The sequence below is a fragment of the Lontra canadensis genome, unplaced genomic scaffold (genome assembly GCF_010015895.1).
Source record: "Lontra canadensis isolate GAN:19392208 unplaced genomic scaffold, GSC_riverotter_1.0 scaffold50, whole genome shotgun sequence".
Taxonomy (NCBI): Eukaryota; Metazoa; Chordata; class Mammalia; order Carnivora; family Mustelidae; genus Lontra; species Lontra canadensis.
The window spans coordinates 13,375,563-13,396,091 of record NW_022631044.1 but is presented as its reverse complement, the minus strand read 5'-3'; the positions used below and the strand labels follow the sequence as shown (position 1 = coordinate 13,396,091).

The following is a 20,529-nucleotide window of genomic DNA, read 5'->3' as shown; positions in this document are numbered from 1 at the left end:
GTTTGAATATTACTTGTTAACCCACTGAATCATAGAATAGCATAAAACTCTGCCCAATGGAGAACAGTATACATAAATAATTAAATAATTTGCCCCTCCCCAAGGATAAGTACCTGAGGAAGAATCTCCTGAAAATCCTGATACAATTTTCCTATGTATTTTTTCTTGTTTTTAAGAAAAAAAAAATCATGATAGATTTCCCTGCTTCTACATTTCTGCATGTCCAGACTTTGAGTGAAAGCATTTATACTATAAATCTACATTCACTTTCTAGCTAATTGATATAAAACTGGTCAATGAGAATTGAAGGATCGCCCCCACCTCCACTTACCCTCTTTCCCCTTCCAGGTGTGTGAAAAAAAAAAAAATATTGAAAGGCATGACAATACAGGCGACCCACCAACACAGAACTTGAGTTTTGTTTTCTAATCAAGACAGTGGGAATCACAGGATCTTAAACAAATTCATTGACTCTTACTCTCTTTTGTTTTAGTCTATTGGATGAGCTTCCTGAATCAGTGCTTAAATGGGCTCCTTCCGGAAGCCGCTGCCGTAAGTCAAATGCTACCACCTTCTCCTATATGATTTAGTGGTCACCACATTTCTACATTTGTCAGTCTTGTTTTACAGTTTTTGCTTATTCCACCCACTCCCTTTCCCACGGGGGTGGGAGGAAACTCTGTACACTGGGTTACAGATAAATTGCCTGAGAAGAGAACGTTTAGATCCTCTCCTGACATTAGAACACATGAAGGCTACAAGAAAATATTTAGGCAGCCTTCTAGGCTTTGCTGACTACATTGGGCATGGGGCCGGGGGTGGGGGAGAGGCAGGGAGAGAGGAATCCTACACAGGTTTTTTGGGTTTTTGTTTTTCCGTTTTATTTCTTTTCAGTGTTCCAGCATTCATTGTTTATGCACCACACCCAGTGCTCCATGCAATACGCGCCCTCCTTAATACCCACCACCAGGCTCACCCAACCCCCCACCCCCGCCCCTCCAAAACCCTCAGTTTGTTTCTCAGAGTCCACAGTCTCTCATGGTTTGTCTCCCCCTCTGATTTCTCCCAACTCACTTCTCCGTTTAATCATCAACTGTATCTAGTGCCTTTTAGAGTTGACATTCTGGTTTTGTCCCTTTGTATATTGTTGAAAGAGATAAAGTTGATCTAAGGAAGGACTACTTTAAGTCAGTAATTTAAAAAAACCAAATCATTGAACACTTGAATGCTGTTTAAACCTGGTCGTAGTCTGAACAGCCAGCAAAAAAAATTTTGAATTGGCAAAGTCATATAACCTTGGGATTTGAAGGTATGTTTCATTAAATGGTTTTCTCTTTCAAGTTAGTATGGATCGTTTTGGAATTCTTTAATTGACAGTATTATCAGTAAAAATAGTAAGTCAGTTCATAAGTGCCTGTCGTTTGCATATGCATGCATGGCACATTGTTCACCAATTTAATAAATGAGTTCGATTGTCTTATAGAAAAGAGGCAGCTTCTGCTGTCAGGCTCACTTTTTCTCAGAGACAGATAAGCAGAATGAATCTCGTTTTCTCTATATTGGGCAATCTCAAAGTTAGCTTTTAGCTGACTTATGAAAGTGAATGTGTACACTGACCCTCTAGATAAGGTCAAATAGCATCAGTTTCCATCTGAGAGTTTAAATGTAGAGTTAAATCGTCTTGAACTTATATTTATAGCCTTTCTTTGACAAGAAACCAAAATGTTCATTTCCATGGGAAACGAAAGAGGAACAAAGCAGTTCTGCTTTTCCACCTCTGTCCTCCAAGTCCTGAGCTTGCCCCAGTGTGAGCCTCCAGCTTCCCAGCTTCTGTAGTCCCTCTTCTGACAGAGGAGGAGTTCTCCTTGGGTGGAGGGGTGGGTTGGGAATGAGAAAACTTTCCGTTTCTGTAACTGCTCTGAGTAACTTGGTCCAAATGCCAGTATTGCTTTTTGGCTAATATGCCTATTGGCATTTGGACTAAGTTATACAGCTTATGTTTTACTCAATAGGACAGCAAAAAGGAGAAATGAGAGATGTCAAAGAAAGTTTTCTCTGTGTATCTCCCTTACCTTTTCTGCCCCTCTTGCACAGAAGGTAACTAACTGTTCAGCTCAGTAATAGAAAAGAAAGCCCTGATGCCCTGGGTTGCACAAGATAAATGCTTGTGGGCCTGTGTATATTCTGGGACCCTTCTATTACTGGAGATAAGAAGATTCGAGCGACAACGAGAGATGACAGGAAGGCCAGGTTCTCCATTTTCAGTACCAACCATTTATTTGGGTCCATCCTATTATTTTATAAAATGCAGATTTCTATTTCTATAGCACAGAACATTGAAACTTTAGTATTATCTGAAGATCTCTTGGTTGTACTTAGGAGTGGGTACTGCAAGCATGATAATCCAATGTGTAAAAAGGTTTATTACTAAAGCAGTTGATGAAATAAAACCACCAAAAAGTTTCCAATATGCATGTCCAACTCGTGTAATAGGAATAGTTGCATAGGTTTCTGTCTCCTGAGGTGATAGTAATGATACTTAGTATTTCATTAGCTTAAAAGCAGATGATTCGAGAATATCATAATTTCATACTACTCAAAGCATTTTGTTTTATAGCTCCAGAAATATGCCAGTAAATTAAAAAGTATACTTAATATAATAAATCCAGATCTTGGAAGGCTAACATTTAAAGCAGTAATACATCACAGTAGTCCAAGCTTTGGATTGATAATAACGAATTTATAAGAAGTGGCTTTTCTTTTTCTCCCTTTCCTACCTCACCTCATTTTTCCAAGCCCCGGACCCAAGAAGACTTGGCAGCACAGCTGTCTTCAGCTGGGAGAGCGCCAGGAATCTTGCATCGTCTTCTAACCATGACCTGCGAAAATTCTCCCACAGTGTTCAGCTCTCTTCTCCATTGGGATATTTTGGTTAAAAGAATTGTGATAACATATACCAAAGTTGGTTTACCCATCTCAAAAGGGCCAAAGAACAACAGAATATTTACATGAAAATGGTAGTAAATGTAATGTAATCTTTTTTTCTTTTTGATCATCCCTTCAGGAATCAGATGCCTGCAATGGGCTTCTGGAAACAGGAGTTACAAATGTGATGAAGCCATACCATTTACTAGTTAACAAAGATGTGGTTGATCGAATGTTACATAACAGAATGTGATACACCTTACAACATTAGAGAAGGAAGAAAGTTAGGTTGCATAATTGCTACCGTATCCAGAAGAAAAGGAAAAACAAACAAAAACCAAGAAACTAAAGACAAAAACCCTGGAGCCAAGAGTTCTCATTTTAGCCACAGTAGCCTTATGGTCCTCGAACATGGCTGTGGGTAATGGGTATGAAATGGTCACTCTGACTTTGGTAAGAGGAAGGGATGGTGACTGTTCCTTTTGGAATTTTTCCCCTATAGGGGGTGAAAGCCAGTGTCTGCCATTCCCTTTTGAATGGAGATGGGCCCGGAGGGGAAGGGAAGGATTAGGAAGTCACTCCTGCCAACCCACAAAACTTCCCAGATTTTCCCAGCCATGGGGATATAGCAATTTAGTGAGAAAGTAAGAGGTACTTATGTCTGTGTGAGTGATAAGTTTTTGAACGGGAAAGCTTATAAAAACTAGTTTGTGGAGTATCTAAACATCTCTGCAAGAAAGGAAAACATGCTAGATTTTAAGAAGTATACAGTATCGTCATATACTTTCATCTTGAATTTAGATTGAATCTCCACCTGAAAAATGCAAAACTACATTTAAGGCAGCAATGTTTATAAATTTGGGTCACTAATTCTATTTGTGTTTAAGAGTTCATTCATATTTTGTGGGGGGGGGATTGCTATGTAGTTCTAAGGAAGAGATTACATTAGAAAGAAAAAAGTAGCAATATCTCCTCCTTCTGCTCTGTCGTTAGGAAGATGACACAAGTGAAGGCACCCGGCTGGCTCTAAGGATGGAGGGCTCGAGGGAGGTCTGGTGAACTCTAAAATTAGTCATGGCTAAAAACCTAGAATTCAAGGTCATTTCTAAATGTACTAGTATTATCTCAAAATCAAAGTCTGAATTAAAATTTGCAGTGATATTTTTTTCCATCAAAGTAAGGAGGTTTATAATAAGTGACACTTGTTTGTAGCTGAATTTTTAAAACTTCAACATAAAAGAAGTATGAAGCATGCCTGATCTATCATATTACTCATGTAGTTCTTAGTAATTGCACCCCGTAAGTCAAAATCACTAACTATAATCTTAAAAATTTGCTTCTTTTGATTAGTGAAAAATAAACATACCAACAAAGATATGTAAAAAATTATTAGTTTCTCCCATCTTGTCACATCTCCAGGTCACTGTATTTCAGTCATTTTTGGGTATCATTTGAAAAGTGCTTTTCACCAGAGTGTTCACTGATAGTTTCTTCAGGATGTGTGTTGTGTGCATGTATAAGAGAATAGAGAGGTTTTGAGGATACTAGAACCTTGACAATTCTTGCCCATTATGAATAACATTTAAAAAAATTTAACACTTCACAGGTGAAATAGCTGAATATTTGGTATGTGCTCATAATTTGGCATATGATGAAAAGCCAAACTATCAAATGCTCAAGAAAATCCTGAACCCAGGTGGAATACCTTTAGGACCACTGGAGTTTTCCACCAGAGGAGAGGGTGCAAATGTGTATATCCCAAACAATCAAAAAGTAAGTAATTTAGTCCCTGGGACCCTAGGATTACCTTCTCTGAAGCTTTTCTACCAAATGAAGTTGTTTGGGGTCTCAAAAGGAGTCTGACAACCCAGTTTCTTGCTTATTATATGTAATTACTAGTTCTCCTCACTCAACTCCAAGAAATTTTGTTGAAAGTCCTTTTGACCTATTGTCTCCTAGAGAAAAACAGGAGGATCTATAGCCGATTTAGTGTACTGTTAAAGAAAGCAAGCAGTGACTGAGGCCACAGAGATATGACCAAAGGTCAGATTAAAGGCTAATCTGACTTTACTCATGAGGACCTTTATTTGCTGCTTTTCTTCAGATCTCTTTAGTTACTTCCCTCTGGTTTTGCTTACCAGTTTGGTCATAATTTGGTGGCAATCATAGTGATACTCTTAAATTTAACTAAAGGACTTGTGTGTACTGATACTTCAATCTACAATTTTTTTTTTTTTTAAGTTACACCTTTTCATCCTTTACTCTGTAATTTTCCAACTGACTGGCTCACACCAACTTAAAAAAATAGAACTTGAAACAATGTACAAGAATTAGGACTTAACCTTTCTCAGAGGGCGGGGGCAACTTGAGACTGCTGTGAACAGCCTTACTGGGTGGGAATCCAAGTGTCCAGTCGTTCCTTGATACGGTCCATATGCAAAAGATGTGGGTGGTGGTGGTGGGGTTTCCTGATGCGTGTACAATAAGGTAGGGTCAGGATGCCATTCATTTTTAATATTTCTTATGAACTTTGGATCATCGCAAGTGTTCACGAGCCAAGAATGCAGGATGCAAACTAATGTGACTGATAGGCTGCGAGATGAATGGTGAGTCAAGTATCAGTGCACAGATGGTTCTGATTTGCTGAATTTTGTAGCTGCTGCAACTGAAGACATAAAATATCCTTCTAGTCATAAATTAGCTCTTTGGAAGCAAAACCTTGGCACCAGAGCTTTACAACCTTCAATTAGTAGGGAAAGAAGTATTTGAATGACTGTGGTATTGACATCTGTAGGCCTGCATAGTAATCATTCCTAATAGAAGAGAATATCTGTTTGAGGAGGTTTTGCATGGCTAATTAACTACCAGTGAGAATATGTAATTTTTTCATGATCTCCTGATTGTCACCTTTCTCTCATGATACAATTACATTTTATTGTAGCAAATGCCTCACAAACCAATTGTCAGCACTATTTACGTATTGCAGAAGGCAGAACAAAAGTTCATGTTTAATAAAAAGCCAGTGGATTTTGATCTTGGTAATTACTGAGACTTATTTTAACAGTTTTATTGACTTCTGTGTTTTTATCACTTTTGCAACAAAACAAAGAGCCATTTCCTTAACATAGTATTTCCCTTGCAATAATGGTCACCACTTAATCTACACTAATTTAAGTAGATTTTTTTTCCTTTTTCGTAGTTTTTCAGTTTCATAAACTTAATTGAAATATAAAGGAAGCCATTTTAAAAACTGATAGTTATATTCTCTGATGTAAAATTCTAATTATTATTCACCAGAATTTTCAGTTTCATCAAAAGCAAAGGATGTTTGTTGTGAAACCATTTTTATATGCAGATAATAGAACATAAAACATTTTTCCAATGTGCATTTTTCCAATGAGACTCAATCAAAAATTTTATTCTTCCCTTTTGATTAGAGCACTTTGATTATGAGTAAAAAGAAAATACAAAGAATAATGTGCATTCTTAAGACCTTAGTTAATTTCTAACAGTATGACCAGCCCCAGTGTATAGTGAGGGTATATTCCACAGCAGATCAATATTTATGGAATAATGACTTAACTTCTGTAGTATTTTAAGTGCACAAATATATTTAATAGTCATAAAAATGGGTTCACCATGTGGCTAAACCTAAAGTATCTGAATTTTTATTTTTAAAGTTTACATATTTTGTAAGGTTGCAAAAATCAAACTCGAAAATGTTTAAAAGCAAAATATGACAGTGTAAACTGTTATGTACTCAGTTCCCGTGAATGATAGAAGTATAGGATAGTTTCTGCGATTGACTACTTTCATAACAAAAATCATTTTAGGTCCAGAATGAGCACCAGTCACATGGCTCCAAATTTCTCTCTTTTTAATCACAGAATCCCCTTACTAGTAACTAAAAACATTTCTTGTTACTTCAATGTACTCTAATTATTTAATAGAATACTGAGTGAATTCTGGACTTAAAATTTTTGGACAAAGACACTTAAAAACAAGTCAGTGAGCCAGAAAACATACACAGTTAGATAAACAAAATATTCAGTATTCAAAAGAAAGTTATAAATGTTTAATTTTGTCCAAGTTATTACCCTCAGTATAAGTGGTTGTGCCTTTTAAATTTAGTGTTCCTAACAAAAATATGTTTTGGTTAGGTATTAGAAAATAGCACATCACCATAAGAATCTTGGCAAACTTACAGCATGTTTTTGCAAAAGAAAAATGAGGTATTTTTCCAATACTGGGTTTTACTAGGCATCATAAACTGTTCCTGTAAACCGAGCTGCTGCCTTGCACAAGTCCTCAAATACTGTTACTAGAGTTAAGTTGGAAATGAATTTTTGTCAAGACAGGAGGGACACTAATATTTTTTTCCTCAAAAGCAAATCTTTTGGGGCATTTGCCTCAATCAAAATGATGGTCTGTGTTGCTGAAATCACTCTTTAGCAGCTCCGATGGCTCCTGAGGTAACACTGTCAAATTAGAAGAATCTATCATCAGGGCTACCACAGTCTGTTGATGCCTTCCACTGGGATTTAATGTCCAAAATTCACTGAAGGAAACCATATTTCAGTATGAACGCTTATTGAGGTGAGCTGAAGCTCTAGAATTCCCAGATGAGAATGCTAAGCCAAGCTGGAAAACCAGCATTATTGAAGGCCCCCATTCAACCCTTGAATAAGCTGTTTCTTCAAGAGCCAGTAGTGGACCCTTTGATCAGCTTATCATATCTCCCTCGGTGTTGGGATACCCGAGTCATACTGTAACAGCACAGAGACCTGGGCATAATGAGCCACCCATCCTTCCGAAATGCTCGACCTAGACAGAGGAGCAACCGTAGGACAGTGAAACATTCAAGCTGTCCTACATTTCAGACAAGTGCAAGTTTGTCCTTTCATTTACCCTGAATCTGAGGCTCCTACAGCAAACCCAGGGGTGAATATATTATTATTGGTTGTAGTAATCCTTGCATTGAACTTAAAAATTTACACAATTCTTTCTTGAGCCTTCTCAAAATAATTCTGTTAAGCTTGTCTTCATAATTCTGTGTGAGAAAAGGAGAGTATAAATTCTCAATTATGAGCATATTGCTGGCTTACTGAATTTTAGGAGGCCAGAGTATTCCTGATTTCTTAGAATACCGTGAAGTGCCAGTGGAAGATTAAATTAAAAATGCCTTATTTGAATAGCCACTTTCTTGAAAATGACCCAGATTTGCACAGTATCATTTTGTTTGATTATGTGAGATGCCCAGACTGTTTCCTGTACTTACTTTCATGTATTTGAGAAAAGTTTTACCTCTGTTCACAACTGAGAGTAAAACTTAATCATCCTATTCCACTCTTACCATTTCAAAAGTTTCCCTAGAAATAGAAATTTTTCATAAACTGGATATCACTTTATTAGCTAGAAGTGCTTATGGCAGCACAATCTAACCATCCGGCCAACTGACAGCAGATCCAGGAGGCACCATCTCTTCCAGAAAGCCTCACGGAGGACTGACTATATTAGATCAAATTTTGTTTGTACATCAGAGGCTCCCAGGCCAAAAACCGTTCTACCTAAAGTGCCTAGCATCCAGGAGGCTTTAAAAACCTCAACTAGTATCTCAACTAATCCTTTATATCATGAGACACATTTTCAGGATGATCGGCAAGCTAGTCTTTTATTAGGATGAATGGTGTACAGCAGCCTTGGGAAACCCTTTATTTCACCCTGTGGTATGATGAGCATTTATCACCAAGATGACTTCAGTGGGAGAGAGACTCAGAAGATGGTTACACACACGAATTTCTCCAGTAGTTTGGGAGAGTCAAGTGGTGAAAATAAAGAAACCCTGAGTGATGAGGGAACAATTCCAATTGTCAGGTTACTGAAAAGCAATGACTTTGCTCTCCTTTGAGAAGCTGGAATCCAGGAGGAGGGGTGAATAAAGAATGGTGTTGTGACAGCTTAGACCTAGCCACAAAACACCAGCATATTTTAAAGGGAAGGAGTGAACACATTTGGCAACAGAAGCTAAAAATCGAGAGACTGCAAATTAAGGCTCTGCTTGCCCAGCCAATGTAATTCATTCTCTGTTTTGGCACTGGCTACTCCATTATTTCCCCTTGTGCTGCTCCTATCTTCTGCCCCCTATTTAACCCATGAAAAAAGGTGATGGCACTTTCAGCTGCTGTAAACACGAAGCTGCTGAGCAAATACTTCACAGAAGGGTCTTCACTGTGGCTTTCAATCTTCCAACTCTATTGTGGGGTCTGCCCTTCTATTTCCATGTCTACTTCAAGGTTATTGAGAGTCAGTCATCCCCCAGAAAACACCGTGGTGTGAAAAAGAAACCTCAGAGACAGCAGGCTTGTTGTAGAACTTAACCTCTGATACTGGTTCACAGTACTAGGTGACATGAACTGTGACTCATCTGCTGAAAGGTTAAATTACCTGTATAAAAAAAGTAAGCAACATCCTAAGCTCCTTTTATACGTTCACATTAATTAGGCTCACTTCAATGATAGAGAACTAAGATTCTAATTAATAAGAATTTAAACTAAAAAGATGTATTGGATCCACTCCCAGCAAAGGTTAATAATGAATTCATGTGCAGTTTGAGAATGTGACAGTTTTCTGTAAAAATGCCGTTTTCAATAAGATAATTTCTAAAGAGCGTACAACAGTGACACTAATTTTAATTGGTCTTGTACTATTGATGAGAAAGGTCTGGATCTTGCCAACTTCTATATTCTTTCCATAACATCCATTTGTTGGTTTCCTCTTTATTTCCTCCTTTTTACAAACCTTGGCAAGTTTAGAATTTTCAAGAATCTGGATGTGAATGCGTTTTGTTTTTTTTTTTAAACAAGTGTCAAAAGTTTTCATTATACATGATTACTCTCTATCAACAGGTTGTTTCTCAAAAGGCTGCAACAAAGCAAGTCAATCAGATGCAAAATAGGTTAATAGAGAAAAACATCCATAGTGAGAGAAGTGCTGAGTCCTGCTTAACAGGGAGAAAAGTGCAAAAAGTGGAGCCACCGACTGTAATGCTTAGCAGTGAGACAGCTCAGGTGAGAGGCTTTTTGTTGTTTCTTTTTCCTTCATGTTGCATTAGAATATGCGCTATGGGAGTAAAGAAATTGTATTTTCTCCTGAGGGTCAAGGTTGTATGGTTTTGTTAAATGAGAAAGGGCAGAAAACTATCCTATCCAGTGGATAAAATCAAAGCAGCCGACACCAGTCATCGCAGAAACATAACGACAGTGAGCACATTTGCGTACAGATCTGATTTCTTTCTTTAGCCTAAGAATGTAATGAAGTGCACTTAAATTTTTATGCCATCTATGATCCATTAGGGACTCTTAACATATTCCATCTCTTACGTGGGTTCCTCCAGTCAGTCTCACCCTTAAAATCGAAGGTAAGTGAAGAGTCTCCCTGTTGATATGGTTGTATTTTAAAATGATGCATTTTTTAATGTTATTCCATCATTTGGTCAGGTAGTGACCTACCTTTAGCAGAGGACTCATCCAAGCAATAGCAGAAGTCCTTCCAGAACTAACCTTTTTTTGACAAGAAGAAGCATACAATGTATTTCTATCTTCAGTGAAAGCGAAATTTTTTTCCAAAATGACCAACATTTTCTATCATTTATATACCATCATTTTCCCCCAAATGATTTGAGGTAGTTTAAAATGTGAAACAGGATAGTTTAATACCCCCATCTTCCGTTTCCCAACCCCCGCCCCACAAATTGGTATATCAGGCAGCTGGGATGTTAATCACTAAACTGAACACTGAATTTGGCTCTGAACTTCTTGGCAGCCAGGATGAAAATTAGACATATACAAGTTGGGCATTTCTTATCCAACCAGCAAGCATGCATGTTTATCCAGAGAATGCTCTTTAGTACTAGTAAGAATCTTTTGCAGTTATAGTTTCCGTTTATAAAATTACAGTACTGCTTGGGGACAAAATTTTGAGATTTCTTGAGTGTTCTTTTTCAACTGTTACTGTCCACCATAATCAATTACGTATGGAGGTAGGGAGGGACTATAAAAAAAAAACTGATGCCCAGGTTCTAAGCAAAGACATTGGTTTTTTAATTGGGATAGCATTGTGATACATGTGTACAGATTTTATCACTCCAGAAAGCTCTTTGTTCTCTTTCTCAGTTAGACCCTTTCTCCCAGACAACCACTGTTCTGATTTTCATTACTAGGCTAGTTTGTCTTCTTCTAGAAAGTCACATACCATATAGTCACACAGTATAAACTCTTGTGTCTGGCTTTTTTCACTCAGCATGTATTTTTTTTTTTTTTTAAGATTTTATTTATTTGACAGAGATCACAGTAGGCAGAGAGGCAGGCAGAGAGGGGGTGGCAGGCCTCCCGCTGAGCAGAGAGCCCGATGCAGGGCTCTATCCCAGGACCCTGGGATCAGGACCTGAGCCAAAGGCAGAGGCCCCGACCCACTGAGCCACCCAGGCACTCCTCAGCATGTATTTTTGAAGTTCATCCACATTGCTGCATATATTAGTCATTTCTTCTTTTTCTTGTTGAGTAATACTCCATTGTAGAACTACATCATAATTCATATATCCAGTCTCCCATTAATAACTGGGCTGCCCCTGGCTCTAGTCACCATGAATAGTAGCTTTGTGTCACAAGTCCTTCTATAGATACATTTTGTTTGTCCTGAGAAGTGGAACTCCTATTTCATAGGGCAGATGTATGTTCACCTTAATAAAAAGTTGACAAATACTTCCATTTTATACTCCCACCAGTAATCACAGATCCTCCCCAACATTTGCTGTTGGTCTTTCTAATTTTAGCTATTCCAACATTTATGTATTAGTATCTCTGTTGATTCCAGTTATCATGTACCTGATAATTAGTATCTGTGGGCACTTTTTCATGTGCTCACTGCCCATCCTGTATCTTCTTTCATGAAATGTCTTGGTCCATTTTTATGTGGATGATTGTCTCTTTATTACTGAGTTGTAAGTATTCTTTACACATCTATACTATGGATATGTACTAGTGTGTAGCCTATCATTTATTTAACAGTGTCTTCAGTGAGCAAAAACTGTGTTATTTTTCTTTGAAGTTCAATTTGTCATTTATTTTTCTGTAAAGAAACCTGAGAAAATTTTGCATGTCTTAGGGTCACAGGTTACTATACCTTTTTAAAAAGGCTTGTAGTTTTAGTTTTCATTTTGAGTCTATGAGCCATGTCAAATCATTCTGGTGTATGGTGTAAGGGGGTTAAGATTCCTTCTCTTACTTTATATAGAGCCAGCTGTCTCAGCACCATGTGTAAAAAGAGGTTCCTTTTCCTAATTAAGTTTCACTGGAATCTTTTTCAAAAGTCCCCTGACATTATAAGTAATGGTCTGTTTCTGGACTCTCTCCTCTTCTCTCAATCTCTTTGTCCTTATACCAGAGCTACACTGCATCAATTACTGCAGCTTCACAAGTTTTGAAATGAGTAGAAGTCCTTCAACACTTTTTTTCAAGAATGCACTGGCCAGGGGCGCCTGGGTGGCTCAGTGGGTTAAAGCCTCTGCCTTGGGCTCAGGTCATGGTCCCAGGGTCCTGGAATCGAGCCCCGCATCGGGCTCTCTGCTCAGCAGGGAGCCTGCCTCCACCTCTCTCTGCCTGCCTCTCTGCCTACTTGTGATCTCTGTCAAATAAATAAATAAAATCTTAAAAAAAAAAAAAAAAAAAAGAATGCACTGGCCATTTTAGGTTCTGTCCCTTTCCATAAAATTTAAGAACCAGTTTATCAATTCCCACTAAAAAGCACAATGGGATTTTGATTGTGACTCTGCTCAATCTAAAGATCAGTTTAGGGGGGCAACACACCGGAGTCTTCGAACGCATGAAATGGATACTCCTCTCCATTTATATAGATCTTTAATTTCTCTCAACAGTGTTCTGTAGTTTCTTTGTGTAGACATCTTACACATTTCCCATTAAAATTATCTCTAAATATTTTAAATTCTATTGTAAATATAATTTTGTATATTATAGACCTTGAATCTTGGGATCTTTCTAAATTCACTTTTTTTTTTTTTTAAAGATTTTATTTATTTATTTGTCAGGGACAGAGGGAGAGAGAACGAGTGAGCCTAAATTCACTTTTTAATTCTAGTAGTTCTTTGATAGATTCTTAGAATTTTCTACATCATCAATCATGTTTGTGAATGGGAGTTTTACTTCGTCCTTTCCAACATGTATGCCTTTTAGATCTTTTTTTCATGCTTTATCACACCTGCCATGACCTCTAATACTACAAGAGTGGGCATTCTTGCTTTGTTCCTGTTCTTTGGTGGAAAATATTCATTCTTTAACCATTAAATATGATGTTAGCTGTAGGTTTTTTCCTAAATGCCCTTTATCAGGCTGAGGAAATTTCATTGTAGTTTGTTGAAAGAAAACAAAATTTAAGTCATGGATGTATATTAAGTAATTTTTTGGGATTTCCTGATCATATGATTTTTCTCCTTTACTAGTATAAGGAATTACATTGGTTTTTGAATATTAAATCAACCTTTTGTCTCTGGATAAAACCCATTTAGTCATAATGTGTTGTCATACTGAATTTGATTTGCTATTATTCCATTAAGGGGTTTTTCTTATATCTACATTAATGAGAGATCTTGATCTGTAATTTCTTTCCTCATAATATCCTTGGGTGCTTTTGTTTTCAGGTCATTGTATCGGTTGGAGGTGTCTATTTTCAGGAAGTGTTTTACTAAGATTTGTCTTTCATAATTGTTTAATAGAATTTAGTAAAATCATCTGAGTCTAGAGTTTTGTTGTAAGAAAAATTTTAATTATGAATAATGAAATTATTAGATTTTCTTTTTCTTCTTGTGTCAATTTTGGTAATATGTATCTTTCAAGGAATTTGTCCATTTCATCTAAGTTGTCAAATTTCTCAGCATTATATAGTTCATGATACTATTATCCTTTTAACATCTTCAGTATCCATTTTGATTATCCCTTCTTTCATTCTTTATAATGGTAACTTTTTAGTTTCTTTTTCTTTTTTTGATATTCTAGCTAGATGCCTATCATTTTTATTGATCATTTCAAAGAACCAGTTTTTAGATTTGCTGATTTATCTACTGTTGATTTTTTTTTTTTCTATTTCACTAATTTCCATTCTTCATCATTTCCTTCCTTTTACTTACTTTAGGTACTCTCTTCTTTCAAGCTTCTTAAGATAAAAGCTGAACTTAAGTCTCTTTTCTAAAGTGTATAGTGGGGCACCTGGGTGGCACAGTTGGTTAAGCACCTGACTCTTGGTTTTGGCTCAGGTAGTGATTCTGGCTTCATGGGATTAAGGCCATAATCCTTAATCCACAATCCATAATCCTGTGTTGGGCTCTGTGCTCAGTGTGGAGTTTTCTTTGTGTCTGTGAGTACTTTTGTAAATTAACAGAGTTTGTCCCTTTCTTTTGTACAACCTCACAAAACTTCCTTTTAATCTATCCATATCCATTTAATATAATCATCGTAGTTGAGTTAAATCTACAATCTATTTTATTTCTTTTTGCCCTGTTTATTCTTTATCACTTTTTACCTCCCTCCTGCTTTCTTTTGGAGTAATGGAGAATTTGTCTCTCATCTCTTCAATTTTTAAACTATACTTTTTGGGGTTCTTTTTTGGTTTCTGGGCTTTTGTTTTTGTTGTAGTGGGTACTTTAGCTCAGCAGGCTATGGCCTATGGGCCAAATTCAGCAAGCCACCTACTTCTGTAAATAGTTATATTACAACCTAGCCAGACTTACTTGCTAAGTCTCTTACATATTGTCTACGGCTTCTTTCATGCTACAGTGGCAAAGCTGAGTAACTGTGTCACAGACTGTCTGCCCCAAAATCCTAAAATATTTACTATCTGCCTTTCAAAGGAGAAGTCTGCAAACCCCAGCTCTAAAACCACTCTAATAGAAATATAATGTAAGCCACATATGTAATTTTAAAGACACAGGTAAGGTTTACTTTAATAATATACTCTAATTAAACCAATATCCAAAACATTGTAATAAAAATTGAAACATTTTACATTCTTTTTTTCATAGTAAGTCTTCATAATCTGGTGTGTTTACTAACAGCACATCTTAATTCAGACTAGCCATATTCCAAGTGTTCAAGTCATATGTGGTCAGTGGCTACTATATTAGCATAGCTCTAGAAATTACAATATACATCTTAAATTTAGATACTACAATCTACCTTGATCTAATATACCACTTCATATATAAGAACCTTGTGAAAACACATTTCCATTTATCCCCTATCCTCGTTGCTATCGTTGTCATACATTTCGTTTTTATAAAACTAATTAATATGTAATTAATTCCATAATGCAGTTAACTATGGTGCTTTAAAAAATCAGTTTTATTTCAAATTGAAGAAGAAAAAGTCTTAAATATGCCCCATTTGAGTTTACAGTTGGTTCATTTCCCTTCCTCCTGGAAAAATTCCTTTAGGGGCACCCAGGATGCTCAGTCGGTTAAGTGGGCAATTCTTGGTTTCAACTCAGGTCATGATCTCAGGGTCCTGAGATCAAGCCATGTGTCAGACTCCCCACTCACTGGGGAATCTGCTTGTTTCCCTCTCTGACCCTCCTCCCATTCCTGCTCTTTCTCACTTTCCCTCTAAAATAAAAACATAAATCTTTAAAAAAAAAAAAAAGTTTGATTAACATTTATTGTACTATAGGTTTCCTAGAGACTAATTCTCTCACTTCTTACCTGTCTAAAACTATCTTTATTTCACCTTTACTTTTTTTTGGTGTGGGGAGAGGGGGAACTATATTTTACTTCCGAATTTGTTAACATTTTAACATCATTTGAACAGTAACAGAGAGCTCCCATGTACCCTTCATTCAGCTTCCCCAATGACCATCCTACAACCATAGTATAATTTTTAAAACCAAGAACATATTACTGTTAACTACCTTATTTGGTCATCAGTTTTTACATGCATTTGTGTGTATGTTCCTATGAAATTTTACTACATGTATAGAGTAACTACCACAATTACTACAGAACTGTTCTAGAAAGAAACTCCCTTACAAAGAAACTTCTATGTGTTGCTTTATAGGGGCACCTTCCCCCTTATCCTAATCCCTGGAAAGCACTGATTTGTTCTGCATTAGTTTATTTGGTATCTTCAGCATGTTGTAAAAATCAAATTATAAACTACATAACTTGTTGAGATGGGCTTTATTTCATTCACTGTAATGCTCTAAAGATCCATCTGAGTTTTGCATATATCATAGTTTAGTTCATCCCTTTTTATGAATAAGTACATAGAATTGTGGATGTAGTGTTGAACATGTGAGTTTCCACTTTTTTACCTTTCACCATTTGGTATGTTAGCTATAGATTTTGGTAGGTGTTCTTTATCAAGTTGATAAAGCTCACTTGCATTTCTAGTGTATTAAAGTTACCAGGAATGGGTACTGATTTTATCAGATGGTTTGCTCTATCAGTTAATAATATAATCCTATGATTCTTCAGCTTTATACTGTCGCCACAGTGGATGACGTTTATTAGCGTTTGAATCAAGACACTGAACCCCCGCCAGGTCATGGTGTATTATTCTTTTCACATGCTGCTGGATTTAATTTGCTAGTATTTTGTTGAGGACTTTTACATCTGATAATGAGAACTATTGGTATACAGTTTTCTTTTTATTCTAGGTCTTTGTCTGGTTTTGGTATCATGGCAGTGCCGACCTCCTATTTTCTGGAAGACAATGAGTAGAATTGCTGTTCTTTTTCTTTCTCTCCTGCTCTCTCTTTTTTTTTGGGGGGGAGGGGTGTTGTTTTTAAAATGTTTGAGAATTCTCCAGTAAAATCATCTGGGCCTAAGGATTTTTTTCCTTTTTAACTATGAATTCAATATTAAGAGTGGTCAAACTTCTCTGCAAAAAGCCAGATAGTTAAATATTTAGGTTTTACAGGGTCACATGGTCTCTGTCACAACTATTCATCTGTGCATTGTAGCACAAAAGCATCACGTACAATACATGAACAAATGAGTATCACTGAGTTCCAACAACATTTTATGGCATGTAAGTTTGAAAACCACAAAATATTTTCCCAACCATTTAAATATGTAAAATTCATCCCTAGTTGGTAGCTCTACAAAAACAGGTGGTGGACTGGATTTGACTGTCGACCACAGTTTACTAACCCCTAACCTATTTCATCTTGAATTAGTTTTGATTATTTATGGTTTTCTAAGAATTGGTCCATTTTATCTAAACGGTCATATTTTTGTGTAGAAATGTTCATAGTATTCCCTTATTTAAATCCTGTAAATGGTTGTGGAGTCTGTAGAAGTACTTCTTTCTAGATATTGGGAGTTTTTCAATTTTATTGGTGTTTTTTAAGGAATGAGCTTTTTTCTCTTTTTCTGTTGTCAGTTTCACTGATTTCTGCTCTTTCCGCTATGGATTTATTTTTTCTAGTTTCTTGAGATGGAGACTTAAGTCTAATTATTGAATTGAGACCTCTCTTTTTTTCTAGGTATTTAATATTATAGATTTCTAGCACTGTGTTAGATATATTCCATATATTTTGATATATTTTCATTTACTTCAGTATGTTTTTATCTTGGGTCTCTGACCTTTCAGAAAAATGTTAATTTTTTTGAGATTTTGTTTGAGAGAGTGAGAGCAAGCTGGGAGAGGGACAGGGAGAAGGAGAAGCAGCCTCCCCACTGAAAGGAGCCTGATGTGGGGCTTGACCCCAGGACCCTGGGATGACCTGAGCCAAAGGCAGACACTTAATCAGCTGAGCCACCCAGGTGTCCCAAAAGAATATTTCTAAATTTTCAGGTGTTTGTGGAGATTTTCCTCTTTTTTTCAGCTTGATTCTTTATTTTCCCTTTTCTTTCTCTAGTTTGTTTTTAACCCTTTCATTTTTTCCTAATGTAGTATTTAATGCTTTAAATGTCCTGTTCTGATTTAACTACATCCCATAAATCCTCATGTATTATATTTTTTGTATAATTTTGTACTTTTTCATGAGACTTCTTTCGATACCCTGGCTAAGTGTTTGAAGATTTTTTTTCCCATTTTCTTTGTTACTGATTTCTAATTTATATTATCTGAAAATACACTTTCTATACTTTTTAAATTGTTAAGGTTTATTTTATGACCCAGGGTATGATCTGTCTTGCTGAATGTTCCAGTGGCAATTGAAAAGAACATGCATTCTTCTGTTTTGAGGTGGAGTTCTCTATAAATATCAGTTAGATCCCATTGGTTTCTGGGGCCAGTTTTTTTCTATAGCTTAACTAATAGTTATCTCTCTTGTAGTCTGTTAATTGCCTAGAACAGGGCTTTCTACTTAGAAGGGTGTGGGGTATTGCCTTTTCTTAATGCATGGCAATGATGGGTCAGTAGGCTCCTCTCCACACTATCCCTTGAGTCTCCGCAGCATCTGGCAGGGAGGGAGAAGTACCACCTCAGTTGTTCAGGCTGGAAGTGGCTGACAGGGCTCTGTCTCATAAATAACCCCAGTAGGAGAGGATACTGCTTTGTTAGTGTGGGGATGGTCTTGCTGACAGGGCTCTGCTTTAGTTTCCTCAGTGGGGAGAGGTAGGTGTGCTCCCTGGTTAGCAGAGGGTGGCGATACATTGACAGGACTCTACCCCCCACTTTCCATAGCACCTTGTGGGAAGTGGGAAGGGGACAGATTTTCTCATGGTATTCATCTAGAGTACAACAGGTATAGTCAAAAGTATTCTGAACTGTATACTTGCCCTCTAGCTGATCCATTGTTTAAAGATAGCAGGCTTTTCTTGGACCTTTTTGGTCTGTGCATAATGCTGTTTCAAACTGTAGAACACATTATATCCCAGGCTGGGTTAAACAGGCATAAAAAGGAAGGGGGTTGGAGTGAGACTAGTGGCTGTGTCCTTCCTTGTGTAGTAAGGCCCTTATCCAGTCTGCCTTCTATTCTACAACTTGGAGAAAGTTCTGTTAGTTGCTTTTGTCTAAAACATTTTAGTAGTAATTAGAAGAAGGAATTAAGTTGAATGTACTTACTGTCTTGTCTGGAATTAGATGCCCCTCACCTTCACTGTGAAAGGTTAACTGGATATGGGATTTTTCATTCTGAACTTAAAGATGCTGTTTCCTGTCTTCTTGTTTGTTTTTTCTAATAAGTTAACAGTTACTCTTATCATTGACATTCTTGTATGTGTCTCTTCTGGCTGCTTTTAATATTTGATTATTTTTGGTTTTCTAGAGATGGCTGTCTTTATGTTTATTCTGCTTTGGGTTCATTGAGGTTTTTTTTTTTTTTTTTTTTTTTTTTAAATCTCTGGGTTGATAATTGTCATCAAACTGGAAAAGTTTCAGCTCTGAATTGTTTCATGCCCTTAATCCCTCTTTTCCTTCTGAGATCCAAATACATGCAAGTTAGAATTCTTTACCTTTTCTCACAGCCCTTTTCCGAGGTGCTGTTTTTTCAATTTAGTCTTTTTATCTTGCTGTGCTTCAGTTTGATCCTTTGCCTGGCCTCTAGTTGATTATTAAACCTAACTGGTGGATTTTAAATTTCATGTACTGTATTTTTCCATTCTAGAAGCACTTTGTATTTCTCATTTCTCTGCTGAGTCTCCCAATCTGTTCACTAGTTATGTTTAACTTTTCATTTAAGTCCTTGAACATACTTACATAGAGGTTTCATTGTCCTTGTTTGATAATTTTACCATCTGCATCACATCTATTTCTCTTTTCACATTTTCCTGTTCCCTGTGTGGTAAAGTTTTATTATGAGCTGAATATTGTGGATGCTAGTCAGTTCTTGAAACTCTACATTTTACTGTATTCTTTTAGAGAATACTGACTTTTGTCCTGGGAGGTATTTATTGGTGGGTCAACTTGAGTCATGTCCTGACTTCTGTTTAGGCCTTTTGGAGGCTGATTTAAGGTGAATACCATCTGAAATTGTAGCCCAAGATCTGGGTTGTTTTCCTTGCTTCAAGAATCACAGCCTTGTTTATTTTCTGTGCCTGATAAGTTGCTTCATGTATTTTGTCCAACTCTCTTATACTGTATACTTTATTTCATGGGCTTCCACAGCAGGAGGGGAGGTCAGATGCCCATTATTCATGGCCAGAACTAAAAGGGGTGTTGGTATTTTTCCTGTCTCTAATTGACTCTGATATGCATTCGAGGCTAGTAACTTGCTCAGAATTCAAGGTTTCTCAGCAGCATCACTATGGACATACAGAGCTGGGTTAAGGAGCTGTCCTGTTTATACACTGTAGCACAAAACTGTCACAGGTTGAGAAACACTATACTAGCAGAGTAGATCACTGCATACCTTTAACCCCTGCTACTGAAAGTGTGCTGAGCCAGCCAGCTGCACTGGCGTTACGTGGAGCTTCTCAGAAACACAGACTCTAAGGTCTCACTCATGTCAGACCTTCTGAATGAGATCTGCATTTTAACAAGATCCCAAGATGATTTGTATGCTTTTTCTAATGTTTGAAAAACTATGCCAAAGATCAGACTTTTTCTTACAGAGCCAGATAGTAAATATTTTAGGTTTACAGCCTAATCTTTGTCA

The 20,529-nt window shown here is 36.9% G+C and overlaps 1 protein-coding gene across 4 annotated transcripts in view; it reads left to right on the top strand.

Annotated features, from left to right (window-relative positions):
- The window catches only part of VRK2 (VRK serine/threonine kinase 2), a 117,429-nt gene that overhangs the window by 93,083 nt on the left and 3,817 nt on the right, over nucleotides 1–20,529 (top strand). For 2 of the 4 annotated variants that reach the window (XM_032873877.1, XM_032873878.1), the window contains exons 10-12: nucleotides 494–552; nucleotides 4,532–4,698; nucleotides 9,831–9,992. In XM_032873877.1, coding sequence (XP_032729768.1) covers nucleotides 494–552; nucleotides 4,532–4,698; nucleotides 9,831–9,992 — 388 coding nt within the window. Of the gene's footprint in view, nucleotides 1–493; nucleotides 553–4,531; nucleotides 4,699–9,830; nucleotides 9,993–20,529 lie in introns of those variants that run through there. The other 2 variants (XM_032873879.1, XM_032873880.1) reach the window with 2 other exon arrangements.